We start from the raw sequence: 20,458 nt of genomic DNA, 5'->3' as shown, positions 1-20,458 counted from the left end.
TTTTGTATTTTTAGTAGACGGGATTTCACTATGTTGGTCAGGCTGGTCTTGAACTCCTAACCTCAAGTAATCTGCCCACCTTGGCTTCCCAAAGTGCAGGGATTACAGGCATGAGCCACCATGCCCAGCCCCCACAGCTCTCTTTCTAAGACAAGTGCAAACTAGTACCTGGAAAGGAGTCCTTTCTTTCCATTCCCGAGCCCCCTCCCCACAGCAAAACTCCACCTGCTGCCATGTGGTGGGGACGCTGAGGAACACTGACTATCACAGAGCTGCCTTAATGTAAATGATTTCCTCAGGTGCAGAAAAACATACACACCAAGTATGGTTTGCCACTCTGAATTCTGGACAGATAACATGACGGCAGAAGTAAGCTTGTTTAAACACGCTCTAGTAATAGCTTCTTAGTGGCTGAGGTTAAAGCATAGTGAAATTTGATACATTCAGGTGAAAAGCAAACATGAAAATTTGCATCCTCCCAGCAATCAAATTACATTAGACATGGCTAAATCATATGATTTCATGTAGTTAACAAGCAGTGAAGGGTGAGGCCAACCAAGTTCAGACAAATTGAACCTTCTACCCAGTTCCACTCTCCTCTCCTCCTTTCTCCAAATAAAACCCAATACTCCTCTTTAACAAGTTGTATGATTCACATGCCGAGAGGAAAAGGGCCAGGTTGTTTGTCAATTGATCTAGTCTAAAGAAAACAAGTCCTTGACTGTATTTTAGTTTGAACAAAACTTATTTTCCTAAGGACAAGAATACCTCGAAGCTCTAGTACTAAGTTAGAAATTCACACTATGCCTCCTGGCTTGTCACGCACTTCTGATTTGAAAATATGGAACCTCAAGGCTGTAGATATTCGAGGCCCTTAAGAGAAAAACAATTCATAGTTTTGTTTTTTTTTTTTTTTTTTTTTTGAGACAGAGTCTGGCTCTGTCGCCTGGGCTATAGTGCAGTGGTGTGATCTCGGCTCACTGCAACCTCCACCTCCTGGGTTCAAGCAGTTCTCCCTCCTCAGCCTCCCGAGTAGCTGGGACTACAGGCACACGCCACCATGCCCGGCTAATTTTTGTATTTTTAGTAGAGATGGGGTTTCACCATGTTGGCCAGGCTGGTCTCAAACTCCTGACCTCGTGATCTGCCCGCCTCAGCCTCCCAAAGTGCTGGGATTACAGACGTAAGCCACCGCGCCCGGCCATGAATTCTTAAAGTGTAAAGGAGTGTTTTTATTAGAGCAAATGCAAATTAACCTTGCAGGAAACCATGGCAGATCAAAGTTAACATGCGTTAATTTTATCTTTTCAATGACAATGGCCATAATGCATTATTTACATGACTCTCTCTCTCTCTCTCTATATATATACATATATATATATTTTATTTTTTGAGACAGAGTTTTGCTCTTGTTGCCCAGGCTGGAGTGCAATGGTGCGATCTTGGCTCACCGCAACCTCTGCCTCCCAGGCTCAAGCGATTCTCCTGCCTCAGCCTCCCAAGTAGCTGGAATTAACAGGCTCGTGCCACCACACCCAGCTAATTTTGTATTTTTAGTAGAGATGGGGTTTCTCCATGTTGGCCAGGCTGGTCTCAAGCTCCCAACCTCAGGTGATCCGCCCGCCTCGGCCTCCCAAAGTGCTGGGATTACAGGCGTGAGCCACCATGCCCAGCCTGACAACGTATTTTTAGAGTTTTATTAGCTTTTTACAAAATGCCAGAAGGCCAAAATTGATTTCTAAATTAATTTTAAAAAGTAGCACCTAAGTTCATTTTGATAGTAACTACTTCCAGATAAAATCCTATATGAGCATTGTGCCAATGTCAGTTTCCTGATTTTGATAAATTCTATGTCATCACTGGGGGAATCTGGGTAATGGGCATAGGGGATCTATTTTGCAACTTCTTTTGAGTGTATAATTACATCAAGATGAAAAATTTAAAAAAAACTATATAAGAAATACAAAACTGTGCTAGGAGCTTCACTTATTTTTAAGAGAAAAGCTCCAGTATACCCTAAAACTATTATGTGATGAAATTAAGAACCAAAATAGAGACTAGCTTAAAATACATGTTGATTCTTGAACCAGCAGACATATGAATATGGCTCTCTTTTCTCCAGTCAACTGTGAATTGCTCTGGAAGACGAAACTCTATGGCCTTTTTTTTTTTTTAAATTTTTTAGGGCCCTAATAGTGAAGAAGCATCCTCTTTTTTTTTGAGACGGAGTTTCACTGTTGTTGTCCAGGCTGGAGTACAGTGGCTTAATCTCAGCTCACTGCAAATCTCCGCCTCCCGGGTTTTAGTGATTCTCCTGCCTCAGCCTCCCAAGTGGCTGGGATTACAGGCATGAGCCACCACGCCCAGCTAATTTTTTTGTATTTAGTAGAGATGGGGATTTCACCATGTTGGTCAGGCTGGTCTCGAACTCCTGACCTTAGGTGATCCACCCGCCCTGGCCTACCAAAGTGCTGGGATTACAGGCGTGAGCCACCGCACCCAGCCAAGAAACATCCTCTTAAAGAGAGTTCTTACTTTTCACTGCACAGTTAAGACATCTCTTGAGACCTAGAGATGGATAAGCAACAAACAGTATTAAACTTCCATTAGTGTGTTTTTGGAATTTATTAAAAATAAGAGGATACACATCACAATACTTGACTGTTGCAGCATAAGAACTGACAAAATTGGCTGGGCGCAGTGGCCCATGCCTATAATCCCAGCACTTTGGGAGGCCAAGGCGGGTGGATCATCTAAGGTCAGGAGTTCGAGACCAGCCTGGCCAACATGGCGAAACCCCGTCTCTACTAAAAATACAAAAATTAGCCGGGCATGGTGGCGGGTGCCTGTAATCCCAGTTGATCGGAAGGCTGAGGCAGGAGAATCGCTAGAACCCTGGAGGCGGAGGTTGCAGTGAGCCGAGATGGTGCCACTGCACTCCAGCCTGGGTGATGAAGAAGACTTTGCCTCAAAACAAAAACACAAAAAACTGACGTTTACTATTACCCAAATTTTGGATTGACTTGTAAGAGAGCCCCTTTATCCTTGGCTCCTGTTTGCTGCCACGAAATGGTACCTACTAATCAGTCCCTTAGGTGTGCATAGCACTACAGTGTGCTCTGGCATGGCCTCACATATACTGACAAGGAACTTAAAGCTCAGGGAAGCGAAGTGAATCCTTCCTATAGAAAGTGGGAGGGAGGTCAGCCGGGTGTGGTGGCTCACACCTGTAATCCCAGCACCTTAGGAGGCCGAGGCAGGCGGATCACCTGAGGTCGGGAGTTCAAGACCAGCCTGACCAACATGGAGAAACCCTGTCTCTACTAAAAAAATGCAAAATTAACCAGGCGTGGTGGCGCCTGCCTATAATCCCAGTTACTTGAGAGGCTGAGGCAGGGAGAATCACTTGAACCCGGGAGACAGAGGTTGCAGTGAGCCAAGATTGGTACCACTGCACTCTAGCCTGGAGCCTGGGGTGACAAGAGCAAGACTGTCTCTCAAAAAAAACAAAACAAAAAAAGTGAGAAGTCAAGACAGGAACCTGGGTTTTAGGCCAGTACTTTGTTCTGTGACATAACCATCTTTGAGAACTCAACAGTGCATAAAGTGGCAGCTAACACGCAGCTGATTTCCTATTGGCACCTTACTTAGCAACAGAGAAGAGTGTCAGAAGTGCCGGGCTTGACCTATGCCACGAGAACTCTTTAGAATTCACTTGCTTTGTGTGCTGGTTGAGGAATAAGTTGGCAGGCAGAAGGTGCTAGGGGATGTGTTCCGGTGGTAGTGTGGCATTGGCATGGCGGCTAGGCACATTTGCTTAGCCAGGAAATAGCAGGGAAAAGGTACACGCTTGCAAACACAAGTAAAAATACAAAGGTATGATGGAAAGCAAACAGAACTAATGAAACATGTTCTTGACCATATGACCAAGAAAAGCTAGTGGAGGGCAGGGGAAAGGCAAAAAGTCTCAGAAGCAGATCAAGTTCTGCAAGTGCTGCATTCAGACATCCAATCAGCAGGGACTTACTGGACCCCTGGGTCAGGCAGCGCGTCATGACAGGGCACAGGAAGCTGAGTCCCTGCACTTGGGGAACTGTCCCTCTTTGGCAAGGGTGCCGTGCACACAGGCCTGCATGATCTGGAACTTAACTGTTTCTACTACTCTCAGGTATCTTTTACTGTTTTTCTCCATCTCCACTGGCCAAGGCAGTCTTGTCTCAGTTCAGGACTACAGTAGCCTCTGTCCATTAAGTCTTCCCGTTTCCTTTTGCTTCTCTCCAATCTGTCCTCCACACAACAGCCACTGTCCTCTTAAATCACATCACCTTCTCTCCTGCTTAGGATCTTTCAGTGGCACCCACTACGCTTTTCCAGGCCCCTCCTCCTCCTGACAGCCGCTTTCTGGAAGCTGCTCAGGTGTTTCCTGCTTCAGGGTCTCACACATCGTCTGCTTCCTCCACTGGTAACACAGCTCCCTGTTCACTCCCCTCCCTCAGCTTCCATTCTAACCCTTCAGAGCTAAACACCTCACAGTTCCCATTATCAGTCCTCATTGCTCCCATTGTTCATTACCTTTTTATTTAGCACTTAATGTAAGACGTAATCATAATTAACATGATCTGCTTTAAATTCCATAAGGGAAGGGGATGTGTTTTCGCAGGATCCAGCATGGGGCTGGGATTTAACAAATGTCTGTTGACTGAACGTCCCAAGCCTGCTTCTTCATCTGTAAAATGCCATAAATGACACTCAGCCTTTAGATGACAAAAACAGTTCTCATGTATGGGGCCCTCACTATGTACCAGATACTATAGTTTATATGCAGTTGTCACAAAATAATTCCCACCTCTCTGCCCATTTTACCAATGAGAAAACTGAGGTACAGGGATTTAAAATAATCTGCCTCACACAGAATTACAAAGAGATGAAGTTGGAACTTCAACCCAGATAATTTGAGCCCTCACTCTTCACTCTGGAGAGTGGCAAGACAGTGCAGGTGCCGGATGAAGGTCGTGGAGGGCTCCCACCCTCTCCCAGGGGACAAAGGAGCCTGCAGAGGACAGTGAAGAGAACCAGGCACAGGGCTAGGTGACATGGGACTAGGCCCCCTCACAAACAGCACTCCAGCCCCTGCCTCCATCCAAAGGCTGCCAGGAGCCCATTTGTCCACTGTGGACTTGCCATCTCCGTGACAGGCCAAGGCAGGCGCAGATTCCATGGGTGGCCTTAAACAAGCAAGAAGCAAAGCCTGCCAAAGGGCCCAGAGTAACCGGGACCTTGTCCTAAAAATCAGAATGAGTCAAACCAAGTCTACACATCAGAACTGGTTTCTTCTGTCACGTTTTCCTTGATGTGGACTCCCACCCACCAACGTTGTTTCTGATAGTAGCCCCAGAATCCAGTTCTCTTTCAGTTGTTAAAGGTAAAAACAAACAGCTCATTTCCACTGTATACTTTCATAATATGTGAAAAAGATTGCACAAATTATGTTTCATTCTAAAGAATAAGAGTTTCAAGAATACATTAAACTTCAAAGAATCTTCGCTTGTGCTTAAAAATAATGCTGTCAAATTGCTTCATACACTTTATAAGACTTTAGGCAAGAAACATTACTAATGGTATCATAAATAAGTATTGTAACTTTATTAAAATGAAAAGACAATATTCAAAATAATGCAACAAAATGAATAAAATCCTTTGTCCAATACTGTACACATAATGCAGAAATCAGTGCATTTTTCTTAAGCATGTTTTAACCTTCATTTAGTTCATACTAAAATATAATAAGCTTTAAATAGCTCAAATAATATTCAGCAGTTTAAACTGTAAACAGCTTGTTTAACTGTTAAGAGAACATTGCAGTAATGTACCTCTGTTAGTGAGCACCTTCTCTTCTGTGCTTATCTCTTCAAGATAAATACATGGAAGGATGTGAAAATCAGAACACAAACTATGTGTCTCACTGCATCTAAGTGAAGCAGCCAGCTGTGAGAGTTTTCAAAGCAGAAAGATGCTGATGTGACCTCTGGAATTCAGACATACTGAGCTGTGGGTCAGAAGTGTTTCACTTAAAAAGCAAACAATCCCCAGGAAATACTGAATACGAACCAGCAACACAAGGCCAGCTTGTGTTGTATTTGTTTATTAATACAGTCTAAAAAAAAAAAAAAAAAAGCAAAACCACAACACACATCCCCAAACAATAACTCTCAATCACATAGCTAATTGCTTCATTATTTTGTAAAACTGACATCCTAACACTGGCACCTAGTATACTTTTCCATCTGAGTCTAACGTACCCCACTGCCTCTAATACGGCCCGCACTATGATGAGCCACTTCAGTGGGTGGGACCAAGCAGGAACTGTAAGGGAAAATTAGTCACTAGTTCTATTATCGTTTTATTTTTCAAGATGTGTGACAAGTACAGGTGACAATATGGTTGCCAAGTAACCTGCTCTCCCTCCCTCAACAAGATGCAACATGAAACCTGGAAGTATGAGGCCTTGGGATGATTTTTAACCTAAGTAGGTACACCCATGGTAAAGAATGGATACCCTGCCCTCCATGGAAAAGACTGCCTGCAAAAATAAATGAAACAAAATAGAAAAGGCCTAAAAGCCAGAAATCTTCAAACTTACTAAACAAAAATATGTTTTAATGATTCTGATCTAAACAATACTGTATCTTCTTCCATTTGCTCAATTTTCAGTCTATCAGGACTCATTTCTCCAGCTTGAGTTTATTATTCTGAATATATATTACTCTACGACAGTAACTAATTGGTTAACCTGCAGCTATGGTCTATGGTTATACCACAAGTTTATATATAGGTATGTAATGTACGCGTATATAAAAAGCTTCCCCATCCTCCCCTCCCCACCATCACATCTTTAAATTATAGACTTGTAAGACTTTTTTCCAACACTAAAAAAGTCAAGGTTCTCAGCATAACAGCATCTCACAACTGCTCTAAACCTTCCACATGAAGACAGAGAGTTCAACTATTTTATTTTGCAATCTAAGGGATTTTTCTGTGCACTTCAATCAAACTGGAAAATTGAGAACCATTTGCTCCTATGTAACCTCTGCTGAACCATGACCCCAAGGTCTAAGGAGAAACCACATAGGATAAATGTTTACGCTTCATGTGGCCACCCAGATCCATTTTTGTTTTTGAGTCTGGCTTTTCTGTGGCTGAAGATATACTGCAGTCAGCAGGTAATGGCTGGATTTGGGCGCTTGCATTTGTTTCTTCTGCTTCCCTAAAAAATTTTTCGTATTTGTCCAGGTATGGTGGTCGTTCAGGTAGTAGGTAATAATGTGTTGAACTAACCTTCTTCCCATTTTCAATAATGGGCAGAATGCAAGGAACCTTATTGGCAGATCCTTCACTGTTCTGTCTTTGCAGTGCTTTGCTGCTGACATACTTGGGATCAGGGGCAAAGCTCTGTGTCGGGGGCATGACCCCATTGAGGTAAGACGGAAGGCTTTTGGGACTCGGTGTGCGCGAGTTACTCGGTGACAAAGGTTCTCTTGGCGGTACTTTGGGAGGCCTGTCTTCGTCACTATAGGTGCTCGAAGTAACTTCTGCTGACCATCTTCTATAATCTGGCTTTACTGGTCTAGGAGGTATGGGAACTCTGGGGGGAACCTCAGGTTTGTCTTCATCGGAGTTAGGAGAAGCTCTGTGTATACAACAGTTGGATATCCTTATGGCTGGCTTGTTAAAGGAGCCAGCTGGTCCCGAATGAGACCTTCTTAATCTTCGGTGGGTCTGAGGTGGAGGAGGATTTGGATCTGGGACACCTCCATTTTGGTCAGACACATAGCTGAGATCTGCTGCAGAAACAGCTGGGGTATCAAAATATGCATAGTTGATTTGTCCACACCCACGGAAGCTTCGCCTGCCAGGAACATCATATTTGAAATCAGAAAGTGTAGCGTCTTCTAAAAGGAAGTCTGTATCTGAGCTAGTTAGGAATTCCACCTCACAGTCTGTGTCATCCAGAGAGAGGGCTTCAGAGATTGGCAATGGTGGAAGAGGCCTAGAACCCCGTTCACAAAGAGGGGCACAGGGGAAAAGGGAAGGGGAGTTTTTTATGGGTGTCAGTGGAGGGGTGGAAGCACAAACCCCGTTCACTGTGAGTTTCTTAAAACCACATACAATTTGATCCTCTTCATGTGGTCCCAAGTTTTCACTTGGAATAAGAAGAGGGGGCAAGCTGGACTTTTGAGATGGACCATTTTCTGCAAAGCAGTGGCCATTCATCGGAGCAGATTTGGAAGCGTGCCCTGGAATGAACAAGAGATATTAATAAAAGATCAACAATCCTCTCTCCACCTGTGTGAGGGAGAGAGCACCCCAGCTACCTATGCTTCCACAGCTTTCTTCCTGAGTGAAACACTTGACTGCTGTCACCCTGAGAACACCCATGCAACAACCACAGGTGTAATTAGAGAGCAGAAGATTGTTAACACACATGGTGTGGTTCAAAGAACAAACTATCTCCTCTATCTCCCTTGGACATGTGCACAGTGCACACCCACACATCACAGGCAAGTTTTGTGATGTGTGTAAAATTCACAGAAGATGAACAGCATATAATTTACATGAATACCATACCGTACCAGCCTTGCCATCTAAGACATGCGACCGTACTAGGCATGTAGGGTACCAATGAGATAAGACAAAGTCCTTATTGCTGGCACATCATAATATCGTGAGTGAATGAACTTGCCTGCAATGTGTTCAGTTCACACACAGCTCTTGACAAAGATCCAAGGAACAGAATATTCACATTAAAAATACTATTTTCTAAGTTTTGAGGAACATTTATGCTATTTTCATCTATTACTGTCAAACATGCATTCGATACTAGTATGAAAGGTGGGAAATCTCGCCTAAGGTTTCATGAAGTAAAGTATGCATCAGAGCTGGTATGAGAACTAATTCTTGATTTTAGAAGATCCCACGTCCACGAACAGTCCTACTTAGGAATCAGTGACTCAGAATGAAGGCAGTCGAGTACAATAGCTTGAGAAAAACACAGTTATCTTCTGAATCTGTTGCCACTAGGGGTCAGGCTGTTGTTGGAAATAGTTCAGGTTTCCTCATTTAAAAAATAATGCTGGAGGACAAGCTAACCTGAATCCAGACTGTTCTTCTCAAATGCTTACTGTGATCAGATTTTCAGAATACATACCAAGTGGTATTAGGCGCTCCTGAGCAGAAGAGTTCAGACTGTAGGCCATGGTTATCGGGTCAATATTTAAAAAGTTGCTGAAAGGACAGGAAGATACTTTGGTCATAAGCGAAGAGCAATCACAGCCTCTCTCATTTTAGTGTCGCATATTTATCCAGATTGCAGCAGCATTACATCCTCTACTTACTTTTTAAACTCACTGCAACTGCTCCAGCAGGTCTTCCTCATATTCCCCATGGCTCGGCCATTATGTAGAAATCCAGTTTTTAATGGAACTCTGATCTCCTGAGCAGCAACTCCTGCTATTGACATTGTGCCTTATTCTGGGACATCTCCAAACCTGTGAGGCCCAGGCATTTTAAAATCAACCAGTAGCTTTCATTCCCTAGGGGGGTAGAAGAGATGAGAGAATAAAGAAAACAATTCAGAAATACCTCCATTAGGACAGTCTAAATTACAGCAAAGCTAATATGAGAGAATTTGGGGGGATGCTGAATAGAAAAAATTAGTTGTGGACTTTCACTTCATTCTTACATCTCGTGAGGGTACTTATATGTAAACGCTAAAAATGATTTTTTGTGTAAATGCTAATCCAAAAGACATGAAATGTTTTAGTGAAATGAGAAATAATCTATTGCCAGCAAAAGCAGACCTCCTACTGCAGAGCCTGAGAGTTGCACAACAAATCACACTCACTTGGCAATGCACACAGACCCTCCCCTGACCTATTAAACCAGCCTTCTAAGTTACGGCTGCACTGGGCATGAAGCACCAGTGGATCCTGCTTATTTTTCCCAAGCTAAAAAAGTAATTTCAGAAGCCACTGTATTTTATGCTGCAGAACTAATACTCACTAAAACACAATGCTGAAACTAAGCAAGGGTTTCTACAGTATTGGCACCTGACTACCCCAGGGTCTAGCATTTATCTGGATGTTGTATTTCAGGGTTGGCCATGGGAAGACAAATTCTCCAGTTACTACTTGTTCAAGGAACAAAGAGTAATATATGAAGATACTAATTTCCATTATCCTGTAAAAATCAAGTTCTGCAAGATTACTAGCTTCAGTAAAAGCCTGGGACAGCTTCCTCCCTCCCTTTTAAAGATAAGTTAAAGGTACATTCTTTACATTCTCCTTTGTGAAATACCCAGTAACTCATATCTTGCTTAGCTGCAAGGCATGGATAACAAAATAAGTACATTTTTCTTAAATTAGTAGTTCCTCAACTTCAGGACCGCCAATCCCCCTTGTCAGATGTTACAGGTCTGGAGTCCCTAGAGCCCCCTTTTCACTTTCCTTTTTTATTATTCGTTATGTGTTAGTCAGCATCAATCTCTGCTGTCTTCAGATAGCCAAGTTTACTTATAAGTTTAGGTTTTTTTCCTTAGGCACCAGGATATTATTTGTCAACTATCTGTATAACACTGACCCCTTTTGGGGGCATGTACATATACACTCTTTAACACGATCTCATTCTCTCACTAAATATTAGTAAGGGACCAGTGCAAACAATATCTGCACAGCTGAGTGCTGGGCACTGTGCAAAGGACTGAAGATGACCGTGACACATTTGCTGTGGGGGAGAGGTACACAAGTTTTTTTTTTTTTTTTGCTCAGCAACTTCAAATCTATTATTTACAAATCTGTCACCTCCTACTAGACTGTAAGCTCAGGACAGAGGCTGTGTCTCAATCACCTTTTAACAATCAGTACCTGGAACATTAGAGGGTGCTCAGTAAGTGAATGTCGAATGAATGATTGTATAATACCATCTAATTATCATAATCAGTATCAATTCAATATACACATTGTCTAAGGCACAGGGTTTTTTTTTTAAAGCTAAAAACCTTTAAAAAATACTCTGCAAATGTTTATTATTATTTTCCCATTAGAAAGGAACACAGTGATAGTAATGTTCTACAGGTTCAAGATCTCAGTAATAAAGTAGAGAAGGGAGATCCAATGACTGGTTCTCTGCATTTTACCCTTCCACAGTCAGCTGTTCTACCAGGCAGAGATTTTATGATAGGGTTAAAATATTATTTCAGATAGTCAAGCATTATTTTTCTTTAAATCAGTCTCTCAAATATATGATAAAGAAAGCATTCTGTCATTTAAGAATTCTAATTGAGAGGTCTGTTGAGGATTGGTTTTTCAGATTACTTAAATGAAGCAAATGTGTTATCTACCATCAAGCTATAAAAAATTTAGAAACCAATTTAAAAATACTGCTAGCCTCTCCCTCCGTGTACTTAGCCCAGTGGTTTATCAAGCTTTTTCTAAGCATTCTACAAGCACTGGCAAGACTATGAGGAAAGTATCTGTGGTAATATAAAAATGAAAGGCAAGATAGGAAGAAGAATATGGTATTTAAGTAGTTTGAAAGCACACGTTTGAAGATCGCTCATCCAGATTACAGGAAAATGCTGCAGGGGATTCTGGAGGCCCAACCCCCACCTGTCTGCAAGCCAACAAGTACTACTAGTAATTACTGTGTGTCAGCCTCCTAATGCCATCTAAATCTTAGCTTTCAACAGAATGATTGTGTAACTATCGCCTCTGCAGAAATTGCCTTGGAATTCTAAACTTACATTTCAATGGTCACTTAAAATTATTTATATGTTCTAGAAAAAGTTATTTTTTATTCATTGTTTCCATCACCTACTTGTTAGCTTTCTTAAGAAAAAAATTTTTTTAGTATAAAAAGAATTGTGTTCACTAAGCCAGCTCACTTCTGACCACAATAGTGTCTTTGTGTATTCATAGAAGGTGACCTGCCTCTAAATTTCAATGGGGAATTGTGAATGGGCCATGTTATGAAACTGTCCGAACTTCCTACTTGCTAGCATGGGAGACGAGGGGGGCAATATAACTGCCATGTTCTCTTCTTTTGGAAAATAACTTCAAACTGTAGACTCAAAAAGGGCAATGTGCTACAGGTTTGGAAAGAAGCTTTTAAAAACAATGTTTCTCAGATTGTAAACCGAGGGTATGAAACCACCTGAAACTTTCTCTCTCTCTAAAAACCTTCTAGTATTCAGTGCAAATATGGAAGCGGGGGGCGGGGGGGGGGTGGCGGAGTAAATAAATCCATTTTACCAACCTCAAGCTAAAAAGAAACAAACTCTTCCCAAGTGACGTTTAATGCTGCAATTTTTCACATTTTATCTGTCTTACAACTAACTCATTAGCGGAAAACAATTGCAAAAATGTACCTATGTGGGAAAATCAGTATCTAAAAAGTACAAGATGGGATTATGTTATGGAATCCAAGAATAGGAAAGTGAATGTGAATCCAGGCAGCATGGTTTAGATGAGGACCCAAATAACCTTAGGCATAACTTCTCCAAACTTCATCAACTATTTTTAGCTTTTTTAGTGGGTCTAAAATGCAGTTAAATACCAAATTTCAGATGTGAACCACCTTTTCCTGTTAACAGGAAATTGAATTGATTCTTTTTTAAATTCAACGAAAAAAGAAGCCCTAAAATCATTTGCTTCTTGAGGTTATCCTTTTATTAATCCACTTGTATAGCTTCAACTCATAGACAACTCCTGAATCAATGACTCCAGCCTGGCTCAAGCTTCAACTTTGCATTTCCTATTGTCTGGTGATTATCTTTCCACTTGGATGGCCCTCTGGCATCTCAAACTCTACAAACCAAACTCCTCCTTTCACTTCATACTCCATTCCCCACTCCCCAAACCAGTTCAGGGTCTAAGAGGATCACACTTCTCAAGGCACCATTTTTAACCTGAGGCCATGTACATTCAATTGCCAAGTTCCACAGACTACTTTTACACGGTTTCACAAATCTTACCCTTCCATTGACAGGCATCATTCTTCCTGGGGTCTGGAAATATGCAACCTATTCTACAACACTAGTACCAAGTCAATATTCCTTAACAACAGCTCAAACTAAGATTTGCTGCTGCTCAAAAAATCTTCAAAGGCTCCTAAATAAAACCTCCTGAGCCTGGCATTTAGGGCCTCCACAATATAAACCTAAGCTATATTTTCAAGTTCGCTTCTATTTTCCCCGAATCTCTGTTACAATTCAATTTAACCTTTAAGGTCAACTCTACCCTACCTTCTCCACGAAGCCGCTCCCTTTTATGAAACACCAGAGCAGCGGTGCTCTGTTCTTGTGTTATTTTGTGCTGGGCCCCAATTCCCCTTCCACTCTTCAAATCATCTAGGACAGAGCTGATGTCTGATTTATGCTTTCCCCCTGTAGATCTTGGCATCATTCATGTCTATTATTTATTAAATGGATACTGAGAAAATATCCATCTCATTTTTAAAAAGTAATGACATGAAAGATTCACATACACTGTGAGTCAGTGAAGAGCTCAGGGGATAAGCAGATTTATAAAGGATAAAGTTAATGCGTGCTGGAGTGAGGTGACTGCCCAATAATAATGTAACAAGCTTAGGATATCTAACAGGAAGGAATTTTTATGAAATTCATTTCCAGAATTCAAAGAAGACAGTTTGTAGACTGAGTAAAAATTATAAGCTTCAGTGGTTAACAGTGTAGCTTTCTAAACTGGTTTCTGTTATAGTATATTTACTTGAAGCAATTGGGAGGGTACTTTCTGAAAACAGTGTTTTGCCTTCTCTTAAAACACTATTCCTTCTAGACTGTGTTTTTGCTGCTGAATTTAAGGTCACTTTCATTTTTCTAAAAAAGTTACACCAAAAGCACACTGCACCTTCTTCATTAAGGTGAAATCACATGCCTTTAGCTTGAGGACAGTCTCTTTGAAACTGCTTAAAAAAAAAAAAAAAAAAAGAAAGAAAGAAAGAAAGAAATGCAGGCTACCTTAAGGCAGTAACCTAGATATACTCACCTGGCCACCAGATCTCATTAATAAATCTCAGAGGCCATCCATGGGAGGAGGAGGAGCACATTTTTGTCCTACAACTCATCCAGTTCTGCCCAGTGCTTCCTTATTTAAGAGTGTGATGTAATTTCCTCCTTTCAATCTGGTTCTAGAACCTGATTTCTGTTTATTCAGGGTGATAAATGGTCTTTTCAGTTCCATTTAAGAATCACCTACATTAAGTACTTCCACAACCAGGGAAGATAATAAGGTAACTACATTTAGAGGCAAAATTTATAAAAGGAAACTGATTTAGGAATATGACAAACTCCGTGATTTTAGATCCTCCCCAAATATACCAATCTCTGCATGTTTATTTTTTAAAATGTCTAAAATAATCACCTGTGAGGAAATTAAACAACCAAACAAACAAAACACCAATTTTTTATTTTTATTTTTTTTTGAGACGGAGTCTTACTCTTGTCACCCAGGGTGGAGTGCAATGGTGCACACCACAATCTCCGCCTCCCAGGTTCAAGCGATTCTCCTGCCTCAGCCTCCCGAGTAGCTGGGATTATAGGCATGCGCCAACACGCCAGGCTAATTTTTGTATTTTTAGTAGAGATGGGGTTTCTCCATATTGGTCAGGCTGGTCTCAAATTCCTGACCTCAGGTGATCCACCTGACTCGGCCTCCCAAAGTGCTGAGATTACAGGCGTGAGATACCGCGCCCGGCCCAGATTTCATTTTAATAGCCTATGATTTAGGTAGGGGTAGGAAAAGAAAGAGGGAAGCAAGTTAAGAAAACTTTCTTAGTTGTACTCTCTACCATGGTAAGCATAAATAGCCTTTAAATTAAAAACATAGATTACTTTTAAAATAATGTCATATTTTAATGTAATTAAAATACTCCTGCATGAATTCAAGAAAAGCTTGATGGCTTCAGTAAATATTAAAATATAGTTCAGTGTGGCAAAGATGAACATTTGTGTCTGTGTTTGCAGCGCCATTCCTCAGAGGCTCTTAAACATGTCCAAAACATAATGGACCATTTGTAGGTGGTGAAATAGAGGCAACAGAGAAAATAATTTATCTTTAAACTGTCAAATAAAAAATAAATGACATAATTTATTCAATAATTCAGAATGCTTTCTAGCTAAGTATTTTTAAAAATGGTAAACTAACAAAAAACCCATTCCCTCAACTACCATAATCCAGTCTTTCAACTCACTTAAGCCTCCCACACAATTTTAGTGTGACAGCAGAAAAGTAGGATAGCAGGAATATATTCTTTTGTCCTTTGTATTTTTCCTACAGAGTAGCACAATCAGTAACTATATATACACACAGAGGGAAGAAAAATATTATTTCTTTTTGACATATAACAATAGATTATTTCTTATTATAAAAGCGAATTCTAATCTAAAGACAACGAGCACAATGGTCTAATGATGGGACGCAAGTCTTTAAAACTTCAAATTTATTTAACAAGCATTTAAGTTATCCGATGGGTAACTCTAGATTGTTACAATTAATATAAAACCATTAATAATAACTAACATTCACTGGACATACAACTGCCAGGCAAGCATGGTTTTAAGTGCTTTATGTGTATGAACTTATTTAATCCTCTCTACAATGCCATGAGGTGGGCTACTATTATTACTCTCACTTACTTGAGGCACAGAGTTAAAGAACTTGCTCAAGGTCAAGCCTGGTAAGCAATGGGGCCAGGACTTCAACAGACAGCCCGGCCTCAGTGTCCAGGCCCTTCACCAACACACCACACTGCCTCTTCCAGTCCCTACGGCTTTTTAAACTGGCAAAATACGATCCGACTGACTATAATGCTCAACTTGTAAGGGTAGCACAGATCCTTTTTTATGGATTTACTGGTAATAGTTTTTCTTGGGTAACCTGTAGCCTATGAAAGTTCCTGTTTTACTTCAACTCCCTCAAATTCTCCTATTAAAAGTTATTAATTGTAGATCTGGCCTATGTATCCTCTAAAATGGGTGGGCTAAGGCATCAATTTGACATTCTATTACCACTTCAAACAACTATTTTGAAGCCCTCAGTCTTTAATGATCCCCGGATGCCCCACCACAACAGAACTCTTTACAACATGGTTATTTCATATAACACAAGTCTGTTTTTACTCGTAATAAGCAGTTACTACATATACCCAACGGGCCTCCTTTTAACACGGTTTCACAGCACGGATCCCAATGATGGCATTATAATCACACTGTATTGTAAAATCCGGAATTTAACAATAGAATACCTTATATTTGTAAAGCACTCAACAAGTTACAAAGCACCTTCTTACACATTATGTCACCTGATCCCCACAACATCCCTGTAAGAAGAGGCAGGGATTATAATCTCCATTTTGCAGATGAGGAAACAAAGTGAGGTTAAGTATCTTGCTATAAGCAAAAAGGCTATCATGGCTCTTCTGTCCTATAATCCAGCATTTTCCCCACACTTTCACTACCTCTCCACTCTATAGTATCTTCATTTTAGGCAACAACCTCATTTCTCCTTGTAACATTCTCGTTTACAAATGGAGAAACTGAAGCAAAAGGCTGTTAAGTTAAATGCTCAAGACCTAAGTGCTAGTCAATAGCAGAGGCAGGAACAGAAACTCAACTCATAGTGCTCATTCAGCTCAAAAATTCTTAGACGGCAAGGATTAATTCTTTTCACAAATATTTATCAAGTGCTTATTCTGGATTAGATACCATGTGAGGTGAAAAATAGAGATGGTTGCTGCCTGAAGAAGCCTTCCATCGAATGAGGGAGGAAGAGAATAGCCAAGCAAGCAAACAATTTTAAATGGCGATACCTTCCAAGGAAACAAGCAGGGTACAGCAAAAGGATAAGGAGGCAGAGAAGCATATACTTACACAGGTGGTTTGGGAAGGCCTCTCTGAGTAGGTGACTTTTACAATGGAAATCTAAAGGCTGAAAAAGAGGCAGCCCTGAAAAGAGTCAGAAGACAATTCTACTGAGCGAATAGTTGTTTAAAAAACAATCTGTAACTAGTCCAGTTTCATATCTGGGGTATTGAATAAGAGCTTTTGGATAATGTCTTCCAATCCTTACCTTCCTATTGTTTCCAAGTTGAAAAGGGCTCCATTTCTGTAGCCAAAGCCCCACATTTTTTTTTTTTGTTTTGTTTATTTTTTAAAGACAGGGTCTCACTGTCACCAGGCTGTAGTGCAGTCGTGTGATCTTGGCTTACTGCAACCTCTGCTTCCCAGGCTCAAGCAATCCTCCCACCTCAGCCTCCTGAGTAGCTGGTACTACAGACATGCGCCACCACACCAGGCTAATTTTTGTATTTTTTTGTAATGACAGGGTTTCACCATGTTGCCCAGGTTGGTCTCATACTCCTGGGCTCAAGCCATCTGCCCGCCTTGGCCTCCCAAAGTGCTGAGATTACAGGCGTGAGCCACTGAGCCCGGCCAAAAGCCCCACATTTTAAAGACACATTCATTCAGACCTGCAAGAGTGGTCTTTTTGTAATGTTGCCCAATTTTATGGTGTGAGGAATTGGACTACAGTATCAACAAAGACTTCAAATCTGAGAATCCTCCCCACCACCTTCTGACATCTGAACCCCTCAGTAACTTTTCCCTACATTAAAACTAATTAGGGTAGTAACTTACATTTAGGACCCTCAAACTCATTCGCCTCATCTACCTTTACAAAGCACGTGTTTATGCTGTGTGAACAATGCCAGCATACCACAACTGGACTGCGTTTATGTAGGGAGTTCTTTATTAGCTTTTATATAGCCAGACACCCGCAAAGGATGCTAAATGTATTCAAATGTATCCAGATGATGAGGTACCAATTCAAATTTATTTAGATTAAGAGCAGAGTTGTTTCTCTGGTAGAGGGAGCCTATGCCATTCAAATTCCTGGAATTACCCTTGGCACCTCCTTTCCCCTCCTCTGCTCCTTTCTAAAGCAATCTGATGGTATGCAGACAATCAGGTCAGTTTCAAGCATGTTAGATTGTGCCTGTAATTTACGCAAATTGCTTTGAAAAGCCACCATTAGTTTCAGCAGAAAGGAAGTATTATCTAGCTCAACTTTTGAGAAGCAGCAGTCGAGAGGTACTTTCATACAAAAACTCAAGCATAATTAAATCTTATAGAGTGACCAGTATATATTGTGAACTGCAAGTAGGAAAACCGATGATTGAAACAATAGTTTTACCCGTCAAAAATATCAATAATTCAGACATTTCATAACAGCCATAAAAAAATTAAACAGATTTGCTTTCCAACCCTTATCAATGACTGATCCAATCCTGCTGAGCCTTAAAAGGTAAGCTATTTATCAACATCAACTATGTGCAAGGCTGCATAAGATAGAAGCTATACAAGGCAGAGTGCCTACCCTTAAGGAGTTTACAATCTAATATATCTGTCAGGTTATAAATCGTTAGTCCAAGACCTCTATCACTTATTATCGAGTGTCCCCTGGAACACACAGGTGAAAATAAACTTCTGCTTGAAGTGAAGGGAATGACAAATAGTTTCTGAAGTCCATGCTAAATCCTGTTATTTTTCTTCAAACTTGCTAATATCTGGAAAAGAGCTTGCTTTAGCAAGAAACCAGCTTCTTTTATTTTGGTCTTTGCAAAATTTGGTCATTTGCTGATACCTAGCCTGTTTTTGGTCTCTGTTCAAATAAAATTTCACTTAAAAATGCGTATTGTAATTACAGAAATATAAGAAAAGAAATGCAGTTAAAAAAATAGGTACGGTGAACTTGGGATGTTCAGTCTCAACAGATGTGTGTACCCACTGCGTTCTTACACATTTATAAAAGGTTGAACATTTGTTCTGGAAGGGAAAAAAAAGGGCATTTTAACCTCACCTTTCTTCACCCCTGACAGTTGCCTAGAAACCAGTCTTGCCCTACCTGTGTTGCAGGTGTACCTCAAGTCACCGACACATCTCTTTTAAAGCTACAGTCTCCATTCTGACTTAAGTTTATGACTAACCATCTATTCATATTTTTATCAGGTAAGAGACTGGTTTCTTTCAAGCAATGATGAAATCCTAATAAAGACTTAGCAAGCACCAATACAGCACCATTCACGGTTAAAGAGTCATCTAATTTGTACAGGGCTGTGATATACATATAAATACACAAAATTCCCAATAAGCATTCACGTCTTGAACAACATAATTCTGCAGTCCCATTCCATTCAAAGCCGTACTTAAAACATTCAGAGCAAAGAATCACGTTTCTAGGAGAGAAGGAACAGTTCAGAACAGCTCAGACGAATTTTTAAATACTGATTTCGGCATTACCATCGCCGCTGGGAGATTAGGCAGAGGGACCGGGGCTGACCGCCAAAGAGAACCGGTACCAACCACCGCAAACAATCACCGAGGCTCCCACCCCAGCTTTCAAGACAGGATTTACGGGTACACGGTGTGAACAAGACAACGCAACCCCGATTTTTACAAAGAAAAAAAAAAATCAAACAAGCCCCCAGGCCCGAAGACGCTCATCCCCGCCGGACAACCCCGCGAGCGCAGACTGCGGGACGAGGATCTTCATGCTCGCCGCTCCCGAAGCCCCGTCCGCTCCTGCGGTCCCGGTGCTGCGGGGACGTGTCCCAGGAGCTCGGGTGCATGGCCCCGGCCAGCCGAGGGGCCGCGCGGCGACCACGGCCGGCGTGGAGAAGAAGGCGGGCGCCGGCACTTCGCGGCGTCCCCAGGCCCGGGCTGCGCTGCCGGGGAGGGTCCCGCCCTCCACACCTCAATGAAGAGAAGCCCGCGAGCGACCGGCCGGCCCCTCCCTCCGTCCCAGAGACTCCGCGTCGCGGCGACCCTCCCCGCGCCCTCCACGCCCCCGCCCTCGCGTCGGGGAGCCGCCTGGATCCCGGCGCCCGGCGCGGGGCCCCCTGAGGAAACGGAGCGCTGCGTGGCCCTCCCCACCCCCTCAGCGCGCCAGGCCCCTTACCCCGGAGGAGCGGCTGCTGCCCCGCGGCGCCCTCCCGCGCATGTCCGTCCCGGCTGGCTCAGCGCCGCGAGCTCAGGGGCCCGGACATCGCGCAGGCGCCTCTCGCTGGCTCGCGCTCCCGCTAGCGATCTGCCTCGCACTGGGCCGCAGTCGCCGCGGTTGCAGCCGCCGCCTCTATATATAGCATGTGCCGCGGGGCCGTGAGGTCGCCGCGTCCCGCCCCGCCTCCTCCCGCAGCCAATCAGGGCGCGCGCCGCTTAAAGAGGCGATGCCGTGGCCGAGGCGTTGCGCCGGGCCCACAGTCTAGTAGCGCGGCGCTGCCGGGAGCCGGCTTTGTCTCCGGGGGAGGCGTCTCCGGGCTGACCGCGGCCGCAGCTCCGCTCCTCTGCCCGAGCCGTGCGGCAGCCCTGGGAGCCTCTGAACGCCGAGCT

The 20,458-nt window shown here is 42.4% G+C and overlaps 1 protein-coding gene across 2 annotated transcripts; it reads right to left on the bottom strand.

Moving 5' to 3' along the window:
* Positions 1 to 5,621: 5,621 nt before the first annotated feature.
* ERRFI1 (ERBB receptor feedback inhibitor 1) lies at positions 5,622 to 20,221 on the bottom strand. 2 transcript variants are annotated; one of them, XM_002811547.5, is made up of 4 exons: positions 20,028 to 20,221; positions 9,393 to 9,590; positions 9,206 to 9,282; positions 5,622 to 8,294 (listed from the first exon to the last, which is right to left on the bottom strand). In XM_002811547.5, the coding sequence occupies exons 2-4, from the start codon at positions 9,515 to 9,517 to the stop codon at positions 7,111 to 7,113; spliced, it is 1,386 nt and encodes a 461-aa protein (XP_002811593.1). In that variant the 5' UTR covers positions 9,518 to 9,590; positions 20,028 to 20,221; the 3' UTR covers positions 5,622 to 7,110. The 2 variants fall into 2 exon arrangements, with proteins under 2 accessions (XP_002811593.1, XP_054413037.1); XM_054557062.2 differs by lacking the exon at positions 20,028 to 20,221 and adding an exon at positions 16,943 to 17,076.
* Between the last annotated feature and the right edge of the window lie 237 nt (positions 20,222 to 20,458).

This window comes from Pongo abelii, chromosome 1 (assembly GCF_028885655.2).
Source record: "Pongo abelii isolate AG06213 chromosome 1, NHGRI_mPonAbe1-v2.0_pri, whole genome shotgun sequence".
Classification (NCBI taxonomy): domain Eukaryota; kingdom Metazoa; phylum Chordata; class Mammalia; order Primates; family Hominidae; genus Pongo; species Pongo abelii.
Note: the sequence above shows the minus strand (reverse complement) of the source record. Positions and strands in the feature narration are given on the sequence as shown.